Here is an 11,746-nt window from a genome sequence, read left to right on the forward strand (position 1 = left end):
ATGCGTAGTGAACACCGGTGAGAGCTGGGCTGCAGCTGAACACACGGTGCTTTACTGAGTGACAGTGGTGGCCCTAACCCTGTCCATAGAAAGTACGCTCTGTGGAACTGACACCTTTGGCCACCCTACCACCCTGCTGGGTGTGTATGTGTTGGTGGCTGTTCTGACTTCGATGTGTGGACGCTCAGATTAAGTCATCTATGAGACACTAAAACACTGCCAGGCTACGCTGTCCAATGCTGCTTCTATATTTTAAGGCTTAGGGAAGAACTCGAATGAAAACTGAGTTAGAAAGTGATACCTTTGACCACAATATATGTTAAGATGGTCAGAAATTAAAGTCCTTTCTTCGCTTTTCTTCCCACTCCCTGTCCACATCCTCTGCCCTCCAATACACTGACTAGAAAATTTTGCAAAAGCATACTTTTGGATATAAAGCTTTGTTTTCAAAGGATACTTTGGCTCTGATATAATTAGATAGAGGAATCTGAGGTTTTGAACATAAAAAAAATTCAGGTAATTATTAATACTTAAAAAAAAAAAACCACTTTAGCAACTTGCCCCCTAAAAGAGAGGCCAATTGCTCACAAAAATGAACATCAGATGGCACTGACCTGTGTTGCTCAAACCCATGATTTGTTGCTGACCTCCAAAGAGGCCAAAGCTGGTCAGACTTTCTATCCCAGAGCTGGACTTCGAGCAGAAACCACCTGGTCCTTGGCAGCTTCCTTGTGGTTGTGAATTAAGGATTAGTATTTCTGAAAACATGAGCCCCAAACCACTAAATATCTCCATGTGTCAAAGCATTTCTTGCCCAGGAGAATGACTGAAGTCCCAATACATCACTTGACCCTGAAGCATGAAGCTTGGAGGGGTGCGCAACGGGCTGCGGCTCTCAGGAGGGGCTCTGCATCAGCGTTTCTGGCACCTCCACAAATACAGCTTGGCACATGAGTCTGCCCTGGAGTCTCAGTCTGATCTGAAACCTCCTGCTGGTGCATCAGGACTTCCTCACACTCTAGAAATGAAGTGGTGAGCAACAGGAACGGCAGAGGCCTTGGTACCAAGAGGTGGGAAGCCCAAGACTGGCTCTGCTAGTGACAGCTGGATGTGCCAGTAAACCCTGCCTGAGTGTCTACTGTGTGCACAGCACAGAGCTGGTGAGGGGCTGGGCTCAAATGATTTGCTGATAAGCGACAAAGCGTGGTATCTACGTCCCCGGCAGACGTCTGCTCATGCACCTCTCTGCCAGCCGTACCTCACTGCTGGTCCGGGGCTATACCTCACAAGTGGTCGCGTGGAATTACAAGGTGACTATCAAAATATCTGTCACCCCACATGTCCAGCAGAATTGACTTAGTGCTCTGTAGAAGGCGGCAATGCATTGTTTTCCTTTCATTCTTCTTCCGATTTTGTGTTTTTTTTTAGTCCGGTAGTTGCCTTAAAAGAAAGTCTGTGTATAAACATGCTGAATCATGAGAATATAATCCTCCTGCCCGAAAAGATTTACAGTATTCATTATTCAAACTTTTTTATTTACAATAAAATTTAACAGTCTTTCTGGGCTTAAATGTAGCAGATGTCACCTGTGCATTAAGTATTATGCTTCATTCCTTGAAGGTGCTTCATCATCACTCAAGCTGCTTGCCACTCTCTGACTTCTGGTCCAGTCTACTCTTGTTACTCTTCACCATGTAGATGAAGTAAGCGAGGGTCTCCTTTTCATTCACAGGTATATTCCTGAAGTGTCGGCTGACCGTCTATATGGCAGGGGAAAACAGAGCCCATTAAACCACGTTAATAAACCAGGGCCGCGGATTCTCAGTTGTGTAAAAGGGAAACAGCAAGCTGCTTCCAGAGCTGGGAGGGAGTTATGATTACTGCACAACTCCCTGCAGTGCTCCAGAATGCAGAATGTGAATGCCCTTCTTTCCCAGGCTTAGGGGATTTGGTTTCCGGGCTTCCAAAAGCAACGTTTTAACCCACAGCACTCCCAAGATGCAGTCCTATTTCAGGGGCAGCTAGCCTATCCATCACAGCATAGTCTCAAGGTCATCTCCATGGAGGAGGAGACTGGGACTGCTCTGGGTGACCAGCATCTACCATAACCTCTCAGGCCCTGGAACTGGGCCGAAAAGTGTCTTTTTAAAATTGTGTCAAATAAACAGCCAACTGAACAGATGTAAGGGCCTGACCCAAAAAATCATCTAAATAATATGTAACTGCCTCTTGAAAGACATCAGATTTGAAGGAAAATTCATCACATATTATGTATTCCGAATATTCTGATCTATTTCAAGTCCTGAGAATGCAATCTCCACTTGCTCCATCTCATCCCATCCTTCCCACCAGGGGTGGACATTGGTCTTGAAGTATGAAAGGCTTATGTACTTCTATGTTTTATCTGGATGCTAGCAAAGGAGAGGTTTAAGAAAAAATGATGGATCAGCAAGAAAGCGCTCAAGTAAAGATCAAAAACCAACAGGGATGTGAGCCCATAAGGAAATCTCTGAATGGACCAAGAGCTCTAGGACAGATAAAAAGGGAGTCAGAGAATGAAAACTACAGAGTGGTTGTCTTTGAGTGGTAAGATTGTATTTTTCATCATTTCCAAATTTTCTATAGAGAAAAACACATTTAGAAAAGAAGGATGAGAGGATGCCCATATACATACCAATAGGACAGAAGTATCAAAGCAGGCTGTCAGTATATTAAAATAATGGCCAATGGAGCACCCCCAACCGCATCCCATGCCCTGAACTAGATAGGGACTCAGGGCAGGAGAAAACATTCTTGGGCTCCATTCATTATAATAAATACTTCTATTATCAATACCAGAGTAGAAAAAAATCAAGGAAAGAAAATAAAGAAAGAAAAATAGCTCCTACAGAATATGAGTGAAGGTTTAGGGATGATTAATCAGACACACCTCATGTGCAGAATGGAACATATCTGGAAAGAATCTTGCAAAACAAGATTCAAACAAACGAGCAAACAAAAGAACTCTCAGGACTTAGAATCAGGAGTCGTGAGATTCCAACCTACCAACTTGCTATGCGATTTAAGCAAGTCCTTTCTTTTTCTCTGTGTCCTGGTTTCTTTTATGGAAATCAGGCCTTTCTAGGTCTAAAGCTGGGGGATTCTAAATTGTGCAAAAGAGGGAAGAGGAAGTTGCTTCCAGAGGTCTGGAGGGGCTATGTATAGACACACAGGGAGAATCAAGGTCACGGTCAGCAGCACAGTGCTGGCTCTCCCTCTTTAGAGGGCAAGTCGGTCTACCTACTTCTGCTAACTGGGCCTTATTGAAGCCTGGTCTGGTCTGCAATTTGTAGTGTCGTTTATAACGTCGGAGAGTGTTCACCTGCAGCTGGAACAGATCAACCTAGAGAGAAAAGGAGAAACACATTATCCATCACCTGACCAGCCACGACTCATCAAACGCCCCCTATGTGCCTAGCACTATGCTAGGTAGGGGTGGGGAGGGCGAGGACTACAGACAAGTCTTAGAAATGGCCCACTGAGGACTAATTACTGGCTGGGAGGACAGAGACACCAGTGGAAGCAGAATTTTGGCTAGGGAGGGGTGGTCCTAGAAGGCTGATGGAGGTGGTGAAGCTTACGCTAAGGACAGGCAGAGTTTAGAAAGGGAGCAAGGAACAGAGAGTAGGGAAGTATAGAGAAGGCCATGAGCTCAGAAAGCCAAGGGAGAGACACACGCGCTAGGGGATCAGAGGCACTTATGGTGGGTTTAAAGGGTGAGACTAGGTGGTAGCATGTCTTGACAAGCAGAAGTAGCGATACTGGTTTGAGGAGGGGGGTGCTATCCCCAGAAGATGAATCTGTGGTGGTTTGTAGGAAGACTGACTGGGGTGCGGGGGGATGACAGAGGGAGCTGCTGCAGTGATGATACAGCAATGAGATGGGAAAGCAGGGGTGCTGACGCTGGAGGGGGCAGCAGGCAAGGAGAGAAAAGGGAAAGGCAGACAGACATCCTGGAGGACAGGTCAGAGCTCAGCCCAGAGTGGACAGAGGGGCGTGAAGGACAGAAGGCCACACTAGTGTTCTCAGGTAGTTCTCCCCTAGGCCTGGCCTTTGGGTGTGAGGATCCTTAACCGCCCCCCGCCCAGAGACAGCTCATAGCTACTGTAGCAGATGGACAAATCGGCAGGCTAGGGTCTGGGTCTCTGTAGATGACTGGGTAACAGAGGGGAAAGGACTCTCCTTTTATTTTTTTCTAATAAAGGAAGAGAGGAAAGCTGCACAGTCATGAAATAGTGAAGGCCCGGAAAGTTGGGCTGCCTTTACCTGCCTCTAAAAGAGATGTTCTTGCTTCAGGCAGGTGGAGAGCACTTAAAAACAAAATGAATGATCAATATGAGGGACCAAAGTCCTTCATTCTTTTCAAACATTCCTCAAATCGCTTTTTTTTTTGTGAAAAGCATTTTGATAGTGAATACATCCATTCCTTCATAAAATAATAATAATAATGCTAAAAGCATTAGAAAGATACTGTAAACCAGTGATAGAAAAGGGGACACAGAGAGGGGCAGAGGGAAAGGGCTATATTTTCAAAGATTTTCCTCCGCATCTGCAGACAAAGGCCCGCCTACTCTTTCTATTCCTACACAGTCATTTTCACCCTGAGTGCTAACAGGCCGTTGCCTTATGAAATATTCATGCGTCAAATATTCAGTGTACATTATAAATGGTTCTTCTTTTGCTGAGTCTTAAGTGAAAACAATTTAGATAGAAAGAAAATTCGATATTCATTCCTGTAACCTTGTTTAATAGACACTGGCACTTTGAAGGGATGGTGGCCTTCTGGTTTGAGAAGTGATGGTTCTCAGCAGGACAATTCTGTCCCCAGAGGACACCTGCAATGTCTGGAAACACTGGGAGTGGTGGCGTACCTGGCACTTGGTGGGTAGAGGCCAGGGATGCTGCTTAACATCCTACGAGGCACAGGACAGCCACCACCACAAAGAATTATCTGGCTCCAAATGTCAACAGTGCCACTGTTGAGAAACTCTGTGCCAGTGTAACTGACCTTGGAATAGATCTTTGGGAATGAGCCTGGACCAGGAATCAGAAAGTGATAGGAAATCCGACCTGGTGGGACATGACAATTTACATCTTCATTTTGCAGACCAGGAAACAAAGCGGAAGTGACTTCCCCAATCCAGACACACTCAGTTTCCAACTTCAAGGGCAAAACCAAAGTTCTGAACAACTCGGCACTGTGGCTGTATTTAAGTATTTTTCAGGGGCTTCTTGAAGAAAGGCCGCACAGATACTGAAGAGGGCACTGGACTGGAGCCCCGATGAGTGTGTGGCCCTGAGTGTCTGTGCCCGTCAGTGAAGCGGCAGGGCTGCTAGACCAGCTGGTTTCTAAGTTTTCAGCCCTCAGATTCCATATTACTATGATGCTATGATTCGCTTTTCAGATACACCACAGCAACACAAAGGCGACTAAAGTTACTTCTTAGACCAGGCCAGAGGTAAGGAACAGGTCAGAATTCATTCTCCCAGCTTTCTCAAGGTGAGTTTTGGACTTTTACCTCAGGAATGTCAGTGTCATGCTCAGGAGAATCTCCGCCATCGTCACTTGTCTTCCTCTTCCTTTTATTTCGTACACTCTGGATGAAATTTTTGTGGAAATCGCAAATATACAGATGCCTTACCTGATGGGAAGCAAATTAAAGTCAGAGTTGCCAATCCCATGAAAAGAGCAACAGGTATCTGTTAAGTTATGGGCCTTTTCTCCTTCGTGAGGCATTGGAGAGACCACAGGAAGAAACAGATACAAGCCATCATTTCCTCAGAGAGAACACTAATATCACACCGGGCAGTTCATTATAAATCAAGTTCCCCCGAATGATAAACACAACACATGTGACAGATACAGCTGGAGTGGAAGTCCCTGACCAGAAGGGAGGAACTTCAGGGAGATAGGAAGCATTCTGGATGGAACAGCCAAGACTGAAGTTTCAAAGGAGGCTGACAGAAGGCGTGAGGGAGGAGGCCCTGAGGAGACTGTGTCACTTAGGTGAAAGTGACTGCCTGTGTAGGAGCATCAGGAGAAATTAAGGGGTGTGGGACATGAGAACAGCTTAGACTTTCCTTCAAACAAGACAGAGTCCCCCTGAGATGTGATATCTTCAGACCTGTAGGAGTGAGTAACTTACATGGGGCTGGAATGCACTGCCCCTGGAAGCATGAAAGCGGGCACTGTGGTAATGATAGGATAGCGGCCATCCTGTTTTTTCATTGACAATAGCAACTACTATACCATGACAGCCCTCTGAAAAACTATTTCTATGTATCAATTTATAATGCTTGCATCAGCACTCACAGAATCCACAAAGAGAAGCCGAAAGAGGTGCAGAGATTCTCACAAGGTGAAACCACATAAAAGAAGCTGGATACCACTACTGATTTTCTAATGTAGGCTGGAGGCATAATAGTAAGTAAGGTGGAAGCAGCAGCTAAGATGTGAAGGATGTGTTTTTATTAAGAATATAAGTACAAGGGTTGAGATGGAGGAACCATTCAAGAACCTAACAAACTGAATGTCTGTGTAAATGACTTGGGGTTGTTGACACTGAACCAGATGTTACACAAATGTTCTTGAGAGACTTCTGAATATGAGTTTATTCCTCAACTGCTTAAAGATTAAAGTAAGCTGATAGGAAACCAGCATAATTCAGGCCTTTCCATGGAGAAAATAATGGAAACTGTTTCTTATTCACATGAATCAGCACTTTCAACGTGGTTAGATTAGTGAGCCATGAGTAGTTTTACGTTTACATTGGATAGTGTCTTGCAGACAGCAGGTACCCAATAAATGTTGCTGTACCAACACAGGCAGCCCCTTGCATCCAAAAGCAGCTTAGGTCAGTAAAAGCCACATTTACATATGGCTATAAATTTGAATGACTTTGCCAGATTTAACTCTGTCAAAGGACTTTCAGACACAGCACGTGTCACAGTCTCAAAGAATCCCATCCAGCTGATGCATAGAGGACTGGACATGCTTTCATCAGGGAAGAAAGCACATTCACAACATAGCCTACATCCCTCATGCTAGCTAGTTTCACATGTAAGACTAAGCTGTTCTTCAAATTCACAGACTGACAGACTTAGAAAAAGAACAGGCAGAAGGCATGATTCCTAAAGTTGTGACTGGGAGATTTCAGGTCAAGATGCTAGAATAATAGAATCCTAGATGGACAAGAACGCAGCAATCACTAGTGCAAACCCCCTGGCTCCCATCTCATTTTCTGGAGATATAAACTGAAGCCACCTTGAGTGAGGAAATGACCTGGCCAAGGTCATCCAGACCTTCTAACCCTGGGCACGTGTCCTTTCCTACTGCAACATCTTCCTTACACTGTTCTCCACTTCCACTTTCCTCCAGAAAAAAGGAGATATATGTCAATCGGAGGGATGTTTGAAAGCATGTTATATCTTAATAAATCACAGAACACTGCCAATGTCTATACAGAAGGAGTTAAACTGCCTGAGTTGGATTTAAGGTGCTATTATTTTAAAAGGTTCTCTGCTAGACCCTTTTACAAGATAAATAGTCATTATTCTTCCTTAACCATTTTCAAGTACATATTGGTTTTCAGAAATTTCAAAGCCCAGTGGCCTTTGGGGAGTTGGGGGTGGAGGAAGGAGGGTGATAGAAAAGGCTCTAGTTTTTTTTTTTTTTTTCCTGTTTCACTTTCTGCAACAGCTAAAAATTCTTGTAACACAGCAGTTACTTAGAATTGAATTCCTGCCTAAGCCTGTGAGAATGAAATAGAATCCCTTTCAGAAATAATGACTCTACAACACCACCTTGAAACAAACTGTGAGTGAATCTGCCTTGAAATCCTACTCCTTCAAAAGCATGACCTTTTGGGGACTCTAGTACCGGGCTCAGGCTGCCTCTCTTCCAGACAGTGTGTATCAAAGTCAACCTAGCCCTACACAGGTTTTCCAGAGGGGTCACTGGGAAAATGGAACCCCAGATGCAGCCACACAACTGTTCAGATGGTGGGTTTAAAAGAACCGGGAATTTCGGTTTCTTAAGGACTGGAAAAAATATTAAGTAAAGACTCTCAACTGGAGAAGGCAATGGCAACCACTCCAGTACTCTTGCCTAGAAAATCCCTGGTAGGCTGCAGTCCGTGGGGTCGCTAAGAGTCGGACACGACTGAGCGACTTCACTTTCACTTTTCCCTTTCACACATCGGAGAAGGAAATAGCCACCCACTCCAGTGTTCTTGCCTGGAGAATCCCAGGGATGGGGTAGCCTGGTGGGCTGCCATCTCTGGGGTCACACAGAGTCGGACACGATTGAAGTGACTTAGCAGCAGCAAAGACTCTCAACAATCTACATAGAAGGTGGGCAGTGCTTCCATGAGGATGAATCCACTGCTGTCCTAGAATTGAGCATTTCACTTCCATATTGTCCCGTTCCAGGCCACCACAGTGGTTAGCCAGTTATTTGCTCTCAGATGAATTCCTTTCATTCACTGATAGAGACTTGCAGTGAGAAAGCCATCAATTCACCCCTAACCACTTAAAAACAGCATCTTTCCATTGGAGAGTTGCAAATATAACTGTTAACTTAAAACAACAACTGGATGTGAGAGTAGGAGTGTAGAAGAAAGCGCAGGGAAGATATTTTTAATTTTTTATTTATTGAAGACTTAATCAAGACTTATGTATGAGGCCCAGAAGTAAATCAGACAACAGATTCAAGAAATTAACCAGTCTCTTAGGTGCTGTGTGACTTTGGCACCCTCGCTTCCTATCTCTGGGTCTCAGTTTCCCTTGTAACATCAGAAGTGGAAAAAGTGGGTGTCCTTTCAGTTTAATGAGCAATCTCTGATTTCCCCCCAAAGTGGAGAAATCTTGGTCTTGAAAGAGAAGAGATGGTTAATCACCTAATCTAGCTGGTCCATCTGGTATTTAATAATACCCCCCTAACTCATTTCCAATTCCTAATCACCTGGCAGCCACTTTAGGCTTACAGCAACAGATGTCAAACGAAAAAGTTCTTAATTGGTTGACAATAGGCACATCTTCAGAATTTTTAGATAGTTAACTACAGTGGTGAAATCGCACCGGAAAAGTTTTCTATGCGAATTTAAATTACCCACCCCCACCGCTCCCCGGACATTTCTAAAGAAGTTAACCCTATAAAAGTGGATTTTCTTCCTCCCAAGCCAGTTTCATTGCCTGAGCCACCTCCCAAGACCAGGTCCTGGCCTTATTTCTGCCACATCCTTGAAAATCCCATTTCCCCACAGCTGCCTGCTAAGCAGCGAGCTCGGCGACCCTGTGCAGAAGCTGAGGCCACCGCAGACAGGAAAGGAGCTGCCACCTTTCCTTTTCTGAAGGAATAACAGGGATCCGAGAAGGAGGGAGAAGTTGGAGAAGAGCCGGGTCCCTTCATCACCTGCTCCTCCGTGGGCCAACCAAATGAACCCACCTCTTCCTGCTCCCCTGACTACACCGATAAAACGCGCTAAAAATTGGTGTCAGATCTTCCCCGGCAGGATGGGTCCTCGGAGCAGCCCCGCCACTAACCTCCCGGATTTGGGCAGAGTCCTAGTTAGAGCCCGTCAACGCCGAGCGGCCTTTGCAAGCCCGAGTCCAACTCCTCAATTTGCAGATAAAGGGCGGCGAGGCCCAGGGCGGGGAGGGCCCCCGAGTCCCGCCCGCAGCCCAGGGCAGCGGCCCGAGAGCCGCCCGGCGCGGGGACCCAGCCGGGGGCTGGGGCGGACTCACGCTCTTGTCGATGTCCAGCTTGAGTTTCTTCTGCGAGATGCTCTTCTGGACTCTCTTGCTGAAGGAGGCGTTGCCCGCGGGCCGGACGCAGCGCTCGCCGTCCTCGATGAGGCAGCAGCTCTGGCCGTAGCCCGGGGCGGCGGCGGGGGCGGCGGGGGGCCCTTCGCGGCTGTCCTCCTCGGTGCTAAAGCCGTTCATCTCCTCGCCCCGGGCCGGACCCTCTGGGGGAAGGTCCCCCGTAGGCCACTCCGCAGCCGCGCTCCCCGCGGGGCAGGTCGCCGAGGCCCCCGCACTCGAGGGTCCCAGAGTCCGTCTCCAGCCGAGGCGCTGCCGGGCCCCGCGCCCGGGAGGCCCGGCTCCGCTCAGCCGCGCTCCGGCTCCTTCGGTTCCCGGCCCGCGTCTCCACCAAGCCCCTTCCTCCCTGCGCGCGGCCCCGGGGTCGTCTCCTGCGGCTTGCAGGGCCCCGCCGGGAGTCACCCTGAGGCGCCTTCTGCCGGGGGCCCTGAACCGTTACCCTTCGGCGGGGACGTCCAGGAGGCCGTCCCAGGAAGCAGCAGCTCCCCGAGGACTCCGGGCCCGGGTTGCCAGAGGGTTCTGAGGGCCCCCGCTGGCTCCCGCCTTCTTTCGGCTGCCAGGCAAACTCGCCGCTGGGCAGCTCCCCCGGGGTGGCGCGGCCTCCCCGCGCGGGGCCCGGCCTCGAACCCGCGGCGCCCGGGCCCCGCCGCTCCTCCGGCCCGCCCCACCCCTGCAGCGGCTCGGCTGCGCCCCAAGTCCCGAGGCAGCCCCTGGGCCGCCCGGCCGCCGCCCGCCCAACGCCCCGCACCACAACAGTTCGCTCCCCCCCGCCCTCCGCGGGACAGCGGAAGTCCCGCCTCCGCGAGCCCATTGGCAGTCTTTCCTCTCTGGGCGGGGCCTCCGCCGCCGCTGGCATGTCCCATTGGGCGCCATCGCCGCCAGTCCCCGGCGCCTGGCTACTTCCTGGACTCTGCTGGGATGGGTTCAAAGTAGAGAAAGTGGAAGAGGGAAGAGTTCCCCGGGTGAGGGAGACAAGCGCGGCCGCAGACTTTCCGGGCTCGGGGAGGGATGGTTAGCGGGGTCCCGGCTGGACGGAGGGCCCGACTCCGGAGACAGACGATCACCTTCGGGGGACAGAAGTACAGACGCGGGCGGAGGCGCGGAGGGACAGTTACGCGGCGGGGCTTGTGAAGGGGGGACCTAAAGAGAGAGGTACTGTCATGACAGGTTCAGACTGGGTGAAACGGAAGGACCAGGGCCAGAGGACCCGCAGACCCGCGGGAGAGAAGCCGGATAGGAAGACAGTCATGGCGGGAAAGACAGAGGGACAGTCGGGACAGTTCCGTGGAAAGACATGAAGAGGTGATGGGGGTCTGGTGGCGGGTCTCGTAAGGCGGTCAGAAGCTTAGGGGTGGCGGAGACTCCCCACTGTGGAGCTGGGACAGGCTTGGTCGGTGAGGAAGGAGACGGGGAGAGGGACGGGGACCCGAGGGGCTTGGGTGACCCTTCAGCCGGGAAGAATCGGAAGTCGGGACTAGGTCTGGAGGGTGGACTCAGTGAACCGCGCGGGGAAGAGGAGGGGCTGCGGAAGAGATGCAGAAAAAGGCTGGGCCAATCTCGGCGTGGAGAAGGGTTTGCCGTATTTTGGGCCCTCCCTGGAGCTCTGTAAGCTGAGGCTGTTATTGCTCTAAGCCTCCAGGTTTACTCGCGAGGTGGCCGCGCCCTGCAGAGCCCGGGACTTGGGGTTCGGAGCCCAGGATGTCACGCACACCTCCAGGGCCGTAGGGAAATCTGCTCCAGCACGCCCAGTCGGGCCACCTCTCCCCTGGGTGGTCTGGGGACAGATGAGGGCCAGAGGCCCACAGGGACCAGTCCAGGGTCAGGCAGTCACGCAGTCTGTTAGGGCTGGGAGGCATTTTCTGCGAGGGAGGGGCGTGAAGGGGACAGG

General features: G+C 49.5%; 1 protein-coding gene across 1 annotated transcript; it reads right to left on the bottom strand.

The window, feature by feature from the left end:
- Positions 1–1,514: 1,514 nt before the first annotated feature.
- SAP30L (SAP30 like) lies at positions 1,515–10,634 on the bottom strand. The gene is made up of 4 exons (XM_055430213.2): positions 9,784–10,634; positions 5,559–5,681; positions 3,284–3,382; positions 1,515–1,760 (listed from the first exon to the last, which is right to left on the bottom strand). Exons 1-4 carry the CDS (start codon positions 9,979–9,981, stop codon positions 1,632–1,634), a joined length of 549 nt encoding a protein of 182 aa, XP_055286188.1. The 5' UTR covers positions 9,982–10,634; the 3' UTR covers positions 1,515–1,631.
- Positions 10,635–11,746: the final 1,112 nt, after the last annotated feature.

Source organism: Moschus berezovskii, chromosome 8 (assembly GCF_049115385.1).
Source record: "Moschus berezovskii isolate FMDL1 chromosome 8, NW_MosBer_1.0, whole genome shotgun sequence".
NCBI classification, from domain to species: Eukaryota; Metazoa; Chordata; class Mammalia; order Artiodactyla; family Moschidae; genus Moschus; species Moschus berezovskii.

Bases quoted from the DNA above. Each gene is read 5' to 3' on its own strand.
- SAP30L (XM_055430213.2), bottom strand. From the start codon at position 9,981: ATGAACGGCTTTAGCACCGAGGAGGACAGCCGCGAAGGGCCCCCCGCC. The intron at 5,682-9,783 runs GTGAGTCCGCCC...GCTTCCCATCAG, and splicing joins AGCTGGACATCGACAAGAGC to GTAAGGCATCTGTATATTTG. The intron at 3,383-5,558 runs GTAAAAGTCCAA...TTTTCTCTCTAG, and splicing joins ATGACACTGACATTCCTGAG to GTTGATCTGTTCCAGCTGCA.